Source organism: Colletes gigas, unplaced genomic scaffold (assembly GCF_013123115.1).
Source record: "Colletes gigas isolate AHSC1104 unplaced genomic scaffold, ASM1312311v1 Colletes_gigas_Sc00012, whole genome shotgun sequence".
Classification (NCBI taxonomy): Eukaryota; Metazoa; Arthropoda; class Insecta; order Hymenoptera; family Colletidae; genus Colletes; species Colletes gigas.
Window position 1 is genome coordinate 3,619,523 of NW_025106641.1, and position 15,265 is coordinate 3,634,787.

General features: G+C 47.0%; 1 protein-coding gene across 1 annotated transcript; it reads left to right on the forward strand.

Moving 5' to 3' along the window:
• Window positions 1–1,193: 1,193 nt before the first annotated feature.
• Window positions 1,194–9,249, forward strand: LOC122398805 (short stature homeobox protein 2-like). Its single transcript, XM_043399014.1, has 4 exons — window positions 1,194–1,347; window positions 2,893–3,270; window positions 8,219–8,452; window positions 8,882–9,249. The coding sequence occupies exons 1-4, from the start codon at window positions 1,194–1,196 to the stop codon at window positions 9,247–9,249; spliced, it is 1,134 nt and encodes a 377-aa protein (XP_043254949.1).
• The last annotated feature ends 6,016 nt before the right edge of the window (window positions 9,250–15,265 follow it).

Here is a 15,265-nt window from a genome sequence, read left to right on the forward strand (position 1 = left end):
CTGCGTCCCCTTTCGTTTACGCGTCTGCATCCCTGATTCCCTCCTGTCCGTATCCATCCCGGCGCTCCGCCGGCCGGTAGCGCGGAAGCGTGTTTGCCGGAGCAATTACATTCCCGAACGCAATCCCATTTAAATATTGCCGAGTTTGGTAGCGACAAACACGGGACACGCCGCGTACCAGGGTCGCAATCCGCTCGGGACACAACGAAAGCCCCGTTACACGGCCATTTCGATGGACAACGGGCTCGACCACCCGTAAGTGGTTAAGTAATACATATTAACAGCTCTTAATCAGCGCGTACATATAGAAATCAGCATTCTAATTACCCTCCTATCATCGAGGAAGAGTACTCGAATAACATCATTTTGACACGAACGACTTGCAATAGCGAGCTTTTTTTTCAGTCCACCATTTAACAGAGACACGATCAGAGACGAGACCTGGATTTTAAAACGAACGGTAACGTCCTCGTTCGGACCTCGACGCCGTTCAACCATCGAAATTCATTTTAAATCGATTATCAATCACCGCGCGATAAGTATTCCCGGGTGTAAATAGCGTGAACGGCGGCCCTGATCGGCTGGAGCGTTTTCGCACCTAACGCTCCGCAACAGGGAAGGACGGAAACGGTCCAGCGGATCAAAGAGGACGAACGAGAGACGAGTGGCGTCACGCGGTGGCCAGAGGGGTGGGTGGGTAGCACGCAGGGGTCGTAAACGCGACTGGCGAGCTGCACAGAGGGAGAATCTAGCCAACGCTGGCGGACGTAGGCCGGTCGTCGGCCGGTAGGTGGTAGTTTGCGCTTCGCGGATGGAGAAGCGAACGGGCGCGAATGCTAATGAGCCTCGGTTTACGGTGAACGGAGCGGACGAGGGGAGGGTGGCGGAAGACGTGGGACGAAGACACAGGGATGGACGAAGGGCGATACAGGAAGAGACGGAGGGAGATCCAGGGAGAGACACGGAGGGGTTCCACCGAGGGAGAGGAATGGGGAGATTGTGGGCGGTTTCGGTACCGCCCACGCCACTCCTGATTGGTCGGCGTCCGAATGGCGTCCTGGGTGACGCGTGGCGTCGCGACGACGAGCGTCGCGTACTCCTTGGTCCGACTGCGTGAAACCCCCTTCGGCGGTCTCGGCCTCGACGACGAGGTCGACGCGAGCCGCGTCGTCGCGCGAGTCTTCTCCGCGAGGATGGAGCAGCTCGCCCAGTTCGTATCCAAGAGTTTCGATAACGCGAGCCTGCCGGGCGCCGAGCACCCCTGCAGGTCCGCCGAACGGCCGCCGTCCGCGAGGATCACCCTCAGTGTCGCGCACCTGCTCGGGGACCCGGCGGAGAACAATCCCAGTACGTTCCGCGTTTACCCTTTCAATCCCTGGATCGTTCAGTTTCTGCGTCCACGTGGACCTCTCCGATCAATTGGAGAGGTGACTCGATGACCAAGTAGCTAAAAGTTATGGTCGAGGAATGCAATTACTACCGTTGTGCAGTGGTGTGCGATTTTAGTTCCTTAACGATGGAAGAAAGGCTACCTGGTTTCGAACGGTGAAGGTTCAGGATAGATTTAGACTGTATTGGTCGATCGCCAAGCTTCTCTTCAGGGCTCAGTGTCACTGGCATCTCCCAGCACCTGAAAATACATTATATAGTTAGACAAATATAATTTATTTAATGGAAGAATCCAGCGTTACACGTTGTCCTTTGAATCCTTGAATCGCTGGCTGGGAGTAGCTAGAGAACACGATGCTGGGCTACTGGGATCTAACCAGTGAAGGCCCGGAGTAGATTCACATTGTATCAGTCGATCGCCATAATTCCCCCAGCTGTAATTTGTTATCAGATAATGAGGACTATTGTCTTCAGATTAGAGCCCTTAGATTAAAGCTATTTACTCGCCATGAGCCGCACAAATTCCATCCTTGGTTGACCTGCTCTCGCACTCTCACTTTTGAAGTTGAAGAGTGTACAAATTAATTCTTCATCCCTACCGTATATGAACTCTGTGTACGTGATTGTTGTGTGTGTGTGTCTTGTACTTAAGTGGGTGTCAATGGTTGAATAAAAGAAGAGTGCCCTGGCGCCGATTAAGGATAAGTGTTTGAATCTCTGGTGTATCAGTGGAGCAGGTATTCCCCTTCATTTCTCAATAATTAAAAATCGTTCCTAATCGTCGCTCATCCGTCGGACGACTCTTCAAAGTACCCGAGTACGATGTTTGAACGTTTCTGGAAGTTCCGGATCGCTTCGAATACTTCGTACAATGTTCACCGATCATCCCCACGGGATTCCAAGAGATCCGTTCCCGACGCTTTCTTCCGGAATCCTTGTGAATTGGTAATCGATCGATTCTCATGCACGAATCGCTCTCCGCTATTTGTTTCCAAGAATATCGAGAAAGCACGCGTCAAACACGGTGTTTCCTTACTCCTATCGAATCGTCCATTTGATAGCAGATTCCAGGAAGCAGAATCTCATGAATTTAGAATGGGAGTCTCTTTTCGACGACCCCGTCACCTACGGTCCAATCACACACGATCTCGATTACCCTCGACAGCAGTAAATCAAATTCTTGGACCGAACAGCTCGCCATTTTGTCTTTAACAGGTTCTGCTGCCATGTCTAGAAACGTCCTCGACAATTGTTTGAATTATAACCAATTTTTAACATTACTAAAATCATAATAAATTTAAAAAGCTTCCTCTTTCAATGATCTCCCTGAAAGTTAGCATTCCATTTTGTTCACGGTGTTATTGCAAAGTTAAACTCGAAGTGCAAAGCCTGTAGCTTTGTCACAGAGTGTAGGAAAGCTTCTGCTTAAAAAATGGAACGTCTCAACGCGGGAACACTACCGTTGATGACTGAGAACTGATTCGAGGCGATCGTGTTCCTCAGATGTCGGCGCGACGACCCGCGAATCGGCTCAGGAGGCGCCTGGCGTCGACGTTGGCAGCGTCGAGGAGCCGCCGTCGCCGGAAGGCCGCCTCCAGCCGGAGGATCTCTCCGTCGCGACCAAAACTAAGGAGGTCAAGGACGCTGGCAGCGTGGCTGAGACACCACCGCCTCTCAAGACACCGGAGCTGAAACTCTCGGTGAGGAAGCTGCTGGGCTGCAGCCCTTCGCCGCCGCCGATCACCAGGGACCGATCACCGAGTCCTGAGAGCTGCGTCGAGCTGAAGAGCCAGTCATCCAGCGACTCCAAGACGCCGACGGACCTCAAGCTGTCGTCCCAGGTTTCCAGGTCGTTGATGCAGGGTCAAGAGGAAGTCAAAGGTAAGCTTCTCCCTAAAAATAAAGGTAGCTCAGAGTACAATCACAGTTACTATCCAACAGACGCATTTACAATCTTGGAATAATATTAAAGACATACATGTTTGCTGCAATTGGTGAAAGTGGTATAATGGGGACGATATGGAAGGTACTGGGTTAGGTCGTGAACGAGACCATGGGTCAGAAAAGTTTGAAAGGATACTCCAAGTGACTATCCGGGTGTTGGAAGGTCAGGGACCTTCGACGAATTCGTCGGGAGGGTTCGATCTTCGTTTATAATTCAGAACGTCGTCCAATAAAGCTCACAAGTGATTGGGAATAGCTGACCGTTCGCAACGTAACGATCACCGGCCATCAGGTTTACCCACATGCCCAGTCCACTTCAATAACGGCCGTACGGCGTCCGCCACTTGCGCTTTTCTTCCGCCACGTCATTTCTCCTGTCTGGAGAAAGGCGAAATGGTCGATTAGAACTTCCAGAGTGGCCGCGTTGAACGGCTTCGCCACAACTTTAAAAACTCACGCGATTCACTGCACAGCTATACAAATACACTGTGCATTTTTTACATGATAAATTGCTTTAGACTGTACGCTAACGAATACAATGTATGTTTCATTTGTAACGAGACTTAAAGAACTTTCAATCGACTGGTACAATTCTTATAAAATACGGTTCATAAGATTCTTTGCTTGAATTAAAAAAAGAGAGTTACTAACAATTGCTCCACTTGATTGACTGTGTCGTATCTATATAAGTGTGTACAATTTTTAAAACAGCATCACCAAAAAAATGCTCTTAGATTGTTGTGTTTTCTTTGAAAACTTCTATACTAACAATTGCTTTAGACTGTTTACACTAATACAGTGTATGTTTCATCTGTAATGAGACTTAAAGAACTTTTAATCAACTGGTACATTCTTGTGGCTGTTTTTTTTTTTGTGACAGTGGTGATATGATCTACTTATCTTTCATATCTAAATAAAATACGGTTCATAGGATTCTTTGCTTGAATTAAAAAAAGAGAGTTACTAACAATTGCTTTAGACTGTTTACACTAATACAGTGTATGTTTCATTTGTAACGAGACTTAAAGAACTTTCAATCGCCTAGTACAATTCTTATGGCTGTTTTTTTTTTGACAGTGGTGATATGATCTATTTATCTTTCATATCTAAATAAAATACGGTTCGTAGGATTCTTAGCTCGAATTAAAAAAAGAATGACTAACAATTACTTTAGCAAAAGGGATGTTGTACAAAACAGGAATTAAAGGAAGAATTTTTGCATATTGTTATTCTCGAACCCGACACGCGGGTGTCGGAACGCAGCCTGTCGATAAAAAATGCAATCGACGGGCGGAAGTTACATACGCCGGGCGAAATTGAATCCAAAGCGGAGGGACGCGTCGAGCGGGCAAATGAAAATCGCGTTAAAAACTGACACGTTCAAGTAGCGCCACGCACGCTCCTCGCCGCGATAACTCGGCGTCTATTGTGGCTGGAGCTCGCATGAATTTATGGTTTAATATGCGGCCCGCCGCGTTAGTTGTGTACGCCCCCTAACACACAGGGCTTTCGAGGGTGGAGAGAGGCTCCCCTCTCTTCGTCGCTCTTTCTCGCCCGTGGCTCTCGGGGGCCCATAACTTTTCCCGATTAAGCGCAAATCAAAAAGCAATCTGCCCGGCCGGCAGCCATCGGACGCGCCAAAGTAAAACCATAAATAACCGTGGAGTTGAAGAAGCGGAGAGAATCGGTTCGCGTTTCGCTGAATTCTTTCGCTCTCGGGATAGTTAACGCGCGGTACCGCTGGTTAAAATTGTTTCTTTTACCCCCGCCTTTTGCAACGAGATTTCCTATCGGTTTAACCCGGAGAGCTTCCCAAGGAAATAAATTTATTGGTCCAAAGTTTTATCTTGTTCCTTAACAAGGCTCGCCATTGGATAGTACAAAGAGGCTTTCGCATAACCGTGAATAGCAAATGGACAATTTCAAGTAGCTAAGGGGGATCTTCAAAATGGAGTACCCCGGCCGGTTCTCGTAAAACAGAACCTGGGAAGCTCAAAAGAAGTTCCGCGCTGGTCCAGGGAAGGCACATAAATATCACGAAACATTTAGCCGGCCCTCTAACGCGGTAATTCCCCTGGCCCGTCGCCATGACTCAAAAACTTGCGCCCCAAGTGCCGTAAACATGCGAGGCACCGGTCTCTGACCAGGGGTCGAGAGGATATCGCGACGCTGCTCGCAGAGGGAACGACGCCCGCGGAAATGGATCGTCGCGGCTGGACACCGGCCGAGTGAGATCGACGCTGAGTCAGGCAAAGTGGCTTCCCGAGGAAACCCTTGTGATCTACCGCCACGCGCGGCTCTTCATTCTTTTCCCTGTTGTTGAGTGCAATCGGATATTAACCTTTTCGCGGACGGGCATTCTGGAGCACGCGTTGGACCTCCAAGATGTTTACAAGGAACCTAAAATGAAGAGGGAAAGGTTAAAACGACTTTAACGGAGCTCAAGATTTAAGAGATTTCAGGACACACGCCATTTAAGGGGTTAAGCGTTCCCACCCCTCATTAAACAACATTTTACGCCCAATAACCCTGTACGGGTTAAAATCAACGTGGGCCATGAATGTATATATAAAAAAGGGCTCCCAAATCCTTTTACCTAAAGGTTGCCTCACGAGGTCGACAGGGTGCCATATGCAGTTACAACATACGCGACAAACAGCCAGGGGATTAAGCAGGGTTGCCCCGGCCGCTTTTATACGCCTAATGGCTGCGATATCTCGACCTGTCCCGCGAGAAGGGAAGAATACAGGGACCAGCGACGATCACCGTGCTCTAGGGGTGGCGAGGGTGGTTCGACTGGATCAGGCCAAGAGGGCAGCGCTCTTAGTAATCGAATTAGCGGCCCCTCGTGTCCGAGTGTGATTGCTTCGGGTTTTCCACTAGGGTTCCACCGGCCACTTTCTCCCTTCATCCTTCTCGCGTTGCATCCCCCGCCCGGAGACACGATACTTGCCGCCGAACGACGAATTCGCACCTACGGACACCCGTGGATCGTTTCGTGTGTGTACAAACTGGAGCCTTAAAACGGCAACACCCAAATATCTCCGTTATTCGTGGCATTTCCTTGCAACAAAATCACAAATGGGATCCATCAACCTCGTATTCCAACTACAATTCTTGCAAAGCAATTAACCGAAAGAAAAGAAATTGATATTTACAAGCTCGTTTTATTTATCCGACGAAGGGGATGATTGGTGGGAAATTGCAAATCTCTGGAAATGGAAGATAAAAAGAATACGTGCTCGACCGAGCGTGAGGGAAAACGTGGAATCGAGAAAATCGTAACGACGACGGGGGGAAAAAAATAAAAAGAGTAGAACGGTGCCGATTAAAACGCGGAGAAATTACAACGACGGTCGTTCGCGCTCGCGATGACGACGATAGTATTGCGCTTTAATCAATTAGCGCGCACCTACGTAATCCAATCGGAGCCCTGGCGGAGCGAAGCCCGCATCCATATGTACAGCGGTTTAAAACCCCTCCTAGCGAAATAACTCGCGCGGTTTTCAGACCCATTCTCGTCCCAGTCATCCGGCGCCCCTTTATCATTAAACTTCTCCCACCCATTTTCGACGCCCTTCTCTACCCTCGCCGTCCAGATTTGTCCCCGTTGCTGTCTCCGTCTTCCTCGTCCATTCGCGTAAGTTGTCGAAACTGGGAATGGGACTTTTCATGACTCGACACCCTAGTGGACAGAAATTTACGCAAACGTTAACTTCAGGGCGCCTTTCACAGCATTCCTAATCAGACGCCATTGTTTACAATTTTACAATTATTCATCTTCCGTTCTAAATAACATTGCAAGTTGAAAGTGCCGATTACAAGTGATCGTAATGACGCTAAACGTTGGCGAATAGATGCTGAGCGCCAGGAAGGTTGATCAAGGTGGTGATCGGTAGAGGAGGAGGTAGTGAGGGGTGTAGGAAAGGAGAGCAACAGACAGAGGATGCCAGAAAGATGGGGTATGGGGTAACTAACGACCCCGTATAAGACTGCGTAGCTCACCACTTTGCTAAATTATATAAATCACATCCCCTTCGTCAAGGGCTCTTACGCGAGACGCTTAATCCACCCTCCGTGGCCCCTCTCTTCGTTCCCGGGGAACCAACGTGCCCCGGATATCCTCGAGTTCCCATCGGCAACACCTCCAAGAGTTGTACGCCAGTTACTTTGCATTAAGCGGCCATTAATTAAATCGTATACCCGTTAATTATCCGGGCGTCTCTTTAACTCGCGGCGGTGCTTGTGGCTCGTTTGTAAGAGAACGATGGACTCCTCCGAGACTTTTTAAGATCGGTTTCCCGGCGAGAAGCGCACGGATCTTGACTGGAGCAATTACGTCCTCTTTTCGTCCTCTCCAACGTCGACCAGAGAATCTTCCGCGATCTAAATTTACACAGACGAAGAATACTTGTTGAAAATTATCCGATTGATTCGAAAAAACAAAGTTATGTTTCCTGATGGGGTTGTTTGAATCGATACTGTTTCGAGATTGAATTTTAAAAATTTACCATCGTTCGGGCTCCGGTTTATCGTTTGATCTGTCCCGACTTTCGTCGATGTTCGTCAAGAATCGTCCGAGGGAGGATCCGTTTTACGAGAACGGGAGGAATACTTTTCACTAATATCAACCAATTTGGAACTTCTTCGCGACGCGCGATTTGAATAAGATCCTCGTAAAAGACCGAAATTTATGGTGATGCCGGCCAGACCGGAAGAAATGACCTGTGAACGAATCGGAAAGATTAATTTGGAACTTCCTCGTGGCCCCCCGCCATCTACGATATACGGACATTAATTGTCGCGAATAGTCTGAGTCATCCGACTCCCCGTAACAGTAAAAAGCTAACTTATATGTTTTAATCGATTCGAATACTTTCCCCAGGCTCGAATTGTCGCAACAACGGAAACGGGAACGGCAAGCAGAGAAGATCCCGGACGAACTTCACGTTGGAACAGCTGGCCGAGCTGGAGAGGCTGTTCGACGAGACGCATTACCCGGACGCGTTCATGCGGGAGGAGCTCAGCCAGAGACTGGGACTGAGCGAAGCGAGGGTTCAAGTTTGGTTTCAAAATCGACGCGCGAAGTGTCGCAAACACGAAAGTCAATTGCACAAAGGTGCGTCGGGTATTCCCCTCACGGTATCTAAAGATGATCTTGCACAGTTCCTTTCAATTTGCTACCGATCGTCTAGTTGGAGGGATGGTCGTGGTCGTAGGCGGCAAATTGTCCTCTAGATTCGCTTCCTGCAAACAGTTTTAAACTTAGAACGGTCCAACGTGTACATCAATTTCTCACCACAAGTCTACCAAACGTACCTTTCGATTCGTCATAACTAAACTGCGAATGTTTATGACAAAAAAACTACAGAACGCATTTAATATCGAAAAATATAAGAAATACTTAAAGTAAGATACGAATTATTATATTTAGGGGTCGAGACAGCCCTCTGCGAAGCTTCCGTTTCATTAATTCTGTTAATAAAAATGTGAATTTGCATGAAGATCCGCAGTCTGATGATAAGGAACGTCTGCTCCAAAGTTACAGGGGTAGCAAGCGGATTGGTGCTGGCACCACGTAGCCCTCCAACCAGCCTGGAGCCTTGTCGAGTGGCGCCCTACTTGCCAGCGTTGAGGTTGCATCCCCCGATGCAAGGCACTGGCGGGAACGTAACCGCGGCAGCAGGCTCTGCCTTCGACCCGGCGGTCCTCCATTACGCGGCAGCCGGTGGACTCTTCTGTCTACCGCCGCCGCCGCCACCGCCGCCGACCTCCACCCACCCGCACCCTCATCCCCTGAGCCTGGCGGCATCTCTGGCCGCGGCGGCGGCTCGTTCCAAGAACAGCAGCATCGCGGACCTCAGGCTGAAGGCCAGACGACACCAGGAGGCACTGGGTCTCGACAGGCCCGCGTAATTGCCACGGGCCGAATTTCAGATCCAGACACTTGGACGTTAAGGGCCGCGAGATTAGGGCTGTTATATCGCACGGTGGTGAGTATGGACACTTCGAAGGTTCCTTCTTTCGTTCTGTTCTTAGATTAGAATATTTTGCTACCCGTCCCGGTCGTAGAGACTTCTGGTACGTTCCGTGATCAAATAGAACTGTTTCCGAGAGTAACTCACCACCGTTGCGAAGTGAATCATAGCAATCTGGCTTTTCGTTGTCGAGTGTTTTAAACCTGTACTTGTTAAGAATAATATTTGGTCCTTAACGTTAGGAGGTCCTCGGGGACATTTCCCTCTCGCATCGCGAAGCGAATACGAGTCTTTTTAAGATTAAGAAGCCTCGTGTCGCCATCCAATGCGCAGAGATCGGGCGAACAGATTCTTTTCGAAACATTTTTAAAAACACTCGTTAACGAGATGGTTTGATCAGCGTGTCCGTGAAGTACAAACGGAGACTCGATGTGTATAAAGTGAACAATTTCGGGGGACGTGTGTATTATACATAATATGTTATATAAATAGACGAGGGTCGACGGCAGCCGGACGAAACACTGAAATTTGGAAACATCGCGGATAATCGGCGCCAATGCCAAAATAGAGATTCTGATAGATATACGAGTGTTTCGGAAACGAACATTGTGCGAGCACGGCGGCGTCGTAAGGCTGTTCTTGGGGGACACGATTGTCATTCTGTATACTACTAGCTTTAAAATATATAAACTTGAATCATCAACGTGTACTGGATCTTTCATCGCAGCGGTTCACAACCTCTTTGTTCTATTTTGGTAGCACTTCCTGTACTCTTCCTGATTCTCAGGTGCAAGACAACAGAGACTTCAACGCTACGTCAAATATCTTCTTATTCTACTTTTTCTCGGTGCGATACTCGCACTATCGGCTTCGTAGTAACACCATTTATCTTCTATTTTTCATTTTTAAATTCTCTATTTTCTTCTATCAAATATAAACAGTACAAAGTTGAATCTGACGTGTGTTTGTGTGGCGCTGCTTCCTATGCTCGCCACCAGAGGGACTGCGCTCTCATAAGCGCTCGACAATTGTATATGCAATCCTCAACCGACTTCCTAATATCCCAGTCGTCTAAGGTAGGGCCTGCTAGGAAGCCTTAGTGATGAGTTCCCCACTAGCAGACCCGGACGAAACGCGCCCCCTTCTCGCCTTTTCTGTCCTCCTACAAATTTCCCAAGATCCTACCCTTAGCAAAGCAGCGCCACATTTGCAATGAACATTGTTTTCTTATTTTAATACCCCAGACGCAACACCTTGTACTATCCAGTGATGACTTCTTGGCTAGGCAACTACAAACTGAACGGAGCAAGGGCAAGGAGAGAAGGTCCGCACGCCGCCTTATTCCCACTAGAGAGGCCCGCTTTAAAGTCATGCTGCATAGCAGTAGGGTCTCCATGACCACGAGAGATACATTTTTGTTCTATTCATGGCTAGTATTTTCAGCGTATGGTTACGCCAATGTCTCTCAGCCTTGTCCTATCCTACTCAGTCCCTATACTTTGTCACGCGATGGAATTGCAGTTGTGAGCGACTCAGCCAATCATGACAACGCGTGCCTAGCCATCAAGTCATCACTGGATAGTACATTCCTCGACCTACTATCAAATATCCCAGTCGTGACGAGTCGTCTAAGATAGGGCCTGCTAGGAAGTTTTTACTGATGAGTCCCCCACTAGCAGACCCAAACGAAACGCGCCCTCTTCTAGCCTTTTCTGTTCTCCTACAAATTTCCTGAGATCCTACCCGTAGCAAAGCAACGCCACATTTGCAATGAACATTGTTTTCTTATTTTAATGCCCCAAACGCAACACCTTGTACAATATGCTTTCCTTATTTAGTCCCAGTGAATATACCGACAAAGTTCGACCATTAAAACCCGAGACATCCCGTACAAGTCCTTAAATAGCAGATCCTCCCCGAGAGCGAACGAACGCTCGACCTTTGGAGAAATCGCGCGTACGGGCAACACCGTCCAAGACATAATTCTTGGGGATGATTCACGGGTGGGTGGACAGACTGGCCGGAAGAGTTTCTCTGGTTCTCCGTCTCTCTCGAAGCGACCCCCGGAACGGTTGGCCAGCGGCATCGTCGTCGGGGCGCTAATGCAATAACGCGTCGGTACGCGGATAAATCAAGCCGACCGAATCGCTCCGGCAGTGCTGTACCACCTAATCGCGTTACCCCGCTCCGTCCCACGGGCGCCATTACGACTGCGTTCGCGCGAACTCCGTGTTCCCGCTCTTCTTCACCGCCGGTTTCTTGTACCAACCAGTCGGAACCTGGCGTCTTCTTCTACTCGCGGATCCGATCCTGAATCTTCCGCTCGGTTCAACCGGTCTTTTCTTGGGGGGAATTATTCTGGCACGCTCAGGTACTCGATATCACGTTCCTCGTCTGAAAACAAGTCGAATGTGTTACGGTGTTTCTGTTAATTATTTATGGCCGCCTTAAAACGTCCGAGTTCACCGGGAATCGCTTCGAAACGCGGCGCGTCGCGTAATCGCGTTAGCTCGGATTCATTCTGGACGCTCCCGAGGGCGTCGTTATTGTCCTATCCGTGTAGACTCGCGTGCACCGAAACGGCAAACTCTGCTATCGGATCGTTAAATTCAATCAACGAAAAATTGAAACGCTACATGGTTACGGAATTGCCGACAACGATAACGGGCGTTCGCTGAGTTTAAGAAAGAGACACGCGGGACGTTTCATTTTAATCTAGCGAGTATTCTCACAGGTGGATCGTCTTAATCGACGAGCTCGAAAGATCGTAATCAGTTTAACAGCTCCCAGCGAATTGTCACCTAGAACACCCCCCGAGTCCCGCGAGAGTAACGGAGACTTCCACCGACCCTCTTCTTTCGCCGCGAATAAAATAAAGCTCACCCCCGGATCCCGAAATGAATTTCAAGGGTGAGAAACGAAGAAAAAGACGAGGGACGGATAGGGGGGGTTAAAATGAACGGGGAAAGAAAATCGGCTGGGAGCCGGTGCCGAGCGGTCCGACGCTTATTTTAATCCGAGTTTAAAGAAGTTTCTCTTTCCTGCTGCTCGTAAATTGGCCGTCGTTTGTCTGCCGCTAAGGGGTACTACAGAGGGGGATGAAGGTCTCCCTTGGTAGAGAGAAAACGTTGCTCCCCTCGTTCCCCCGAGGAACGACGCGATTCGACTATTTACACGCCGCCCATTTATGTACGAATTGTCTTTTCACCGAGTCACGCTCGGCATTTAAACGTGATTTCGATCGGCAAAAAGTTTTTGCGACCGATAAAATGGCGCCTAAGATATACCGTTACAGGTGCGTTATATTTTGAGTCCGGGCTATATGGGTAACTAATCTATATATAGATTCTAGAGGCCAAAATGAGACGAAAATCAGGAATATCAATTTTTTGATTGAACTTAAAAAGTTATTAAAAAATTAAATTAAGAAATTTCAAATCGTTCTGGAAAAAATATTTTTAGTTGCGGGGGTCAATTACAATCATTTGCGGTGAATAGACATAGTTCCGAAAACCTGCGCATTTTCGAGGAAAAAATTCAATATGGGCGGAACTTTAAATTTTAATAACATTTTAACGAAGCCTCCATCAACAAATTGGTATTCTTGATTTTCGTACTATTTTTACCTCTAGAATCTTCTATTACAATTTTTCCCAGGGGTGGCCGAACACCCTATATAGATCTCAAGATTAATAGATCTATATATTTAATATATTTATTATCTATAATGTAATACAATAATTATGTTATAGTACCGCGATGGTTTCGAAACAATAATATAGCATCGTATGAATCTCGTGATCGCCATAAGGGGCCCGCAAAACCACGTCGATCCATATTCATTCCCCCCCCGCGTGATTATTCTGCGCCCGGCTCGTCGACTTTTCGCCGTAGGGCACGATAATTGATGATGGTCGCTGGTTTTCGCGGGACATTATGTCGCAGTTACTAGTCGACCAAACCGGGACCATAGTTGCGTTTTAATCTCCCCCGTTTCGATTGTTTCGTGTAAAACATGAATGTGACATGGTGCACGAAAAGCTACAGAACTTTGCAACACGGTTACAATTTTGTTCTACATTCAGAGTTACCAGCAGTAAGCTCGCGATATAATTTAACTATTATTTTTCTTACTAAATAATCAGAATACAAGATAATGTTAGTGCTATTCTTGCCTATTAATTTTCTCGAAAAATTTCGTAACTTCTCGAATTTTTTTCTCGAGAATGGTTAGAAATTCGGAGGTACGTGTATTGACCAAAAGTGATTGCAATTGGCCCCCGCAATCGAAAATAATTTTTGTAGACCGGTTTGAAAATATTTTTTTTCGCCGAAAAATTTCAGTGAAACAGGTCAACGATGGTCAGACATTTTCATTTAGGAATTTTTTTCTCCAAAGCGCGTAGGATTTCGGTGATGTGTCTATTGACCAAAACCGATTGTAATCGACCCCCGCAACTAAAAATATTTTTTCCATAGCGATTTGAAATTTTTTGTTCTCGCCGAAAAATGTAGGGCATCTTCCCGAATTTTTTTCTTGAAAATGCGTAGGAATTCGGGGGTACGTGTATTCACCAAAAATGATTGTAATTGACCCTCGCAACCGAAACAAATTTTTTCGGAATGATTTGAAACTTTTTAATTTAATTTTTTAATAACTCACTAACTTATTAATGAAGCCTCTTGCAAAAAATTGATATTCTTGATTTTCGTCTTATTTTAGTCTCCAGAATCTCCCATTACAATTATTCGCAGAGGTGGTCATCTATTAAAATATATTATAAATATATAATTTATACATTAATGCAGTAACAATTGAATAGAAAAAGAATCTTAGCGATGAGGCGTAAAGAACCTGGCCGCATCGAAACCGAGATTTACGAGGATCGATGAATCAACGGCGATAAATTAATCATCGGTGCCAGACCGATAATTCGCGATTCGATATCGCAGTCGCACCGACGCGTCCCGTTGCCCCGAAAATAATTATCCGGCCGTGGACGTGACAAAAGCGGGAACGCAGACGCACGGTCGGATCGACTGTTTGCTCGATATCGACTCGCGCTGGACAGGATAATCAATCGGTTAACCGACCGACCCATGAACGGGCGTAATGAGCGACAATTCGGTTTGTCGACTACGAATAAATTATTCAAATTACACCGTCGATTAACGTCGATCGCGTGATTCTATTTTCGACGATGCGAAAGAACAGGGCCCGAACGAGCGCCGATAAACACCGCCGAGGGAATACGTAAACGGACCAACGACGGTAAAGTGATTAATACCTTTGGTTCTCATCGTTTCCAATTTCCCGAACGATCAACGAACGCCTCGAGTGACCAGAACATTACGATCTACACCCGAGTCACCGACGATCCTAAGCTTATAGGGGCCTGAAACGGCAAATGTTTACAAAGTGAATTACAATGTTCTTTTTACGGCATGTGGTAGGATTTGACGAACAGATCACAGAATGTGAATTGTAGATGTATTCCTCATTTTTACCTTACGCCTCCCAACATTGCCGTGTTTCTCCTTCCATGCTTTAAAAACACTCTGATCTACACCCGAGTCACCGACGATTCTAAGCTTATCGAGGCCTAAAACGGTAAATGTTTACAAAGTGAATTACAATGTTCTTTTTAAGGTATGTGGTAGGATTTGACGAACAGATCACAGAATGTAAATTGTAGATATATTCCTCATTTTTACCTTACGCCTCCCAACATTGCCGTGTTTCTCCTTCCATGCGTTAAAAACATTCTGATCTACACCCGAGTCACCGACGATTCTAAGCTTATAGGGGCCTAAAACGTCAAATGTTTACAAAGTGAATTACAATGTTCTTTCTACGGTATGTGGTAGGATTTGACGAACAAATCACAGAATGTAAATTGTAGATATATTCCTCATTTTTACCTTACGCCTCCCAACATTGCCGTGTTTCTCCT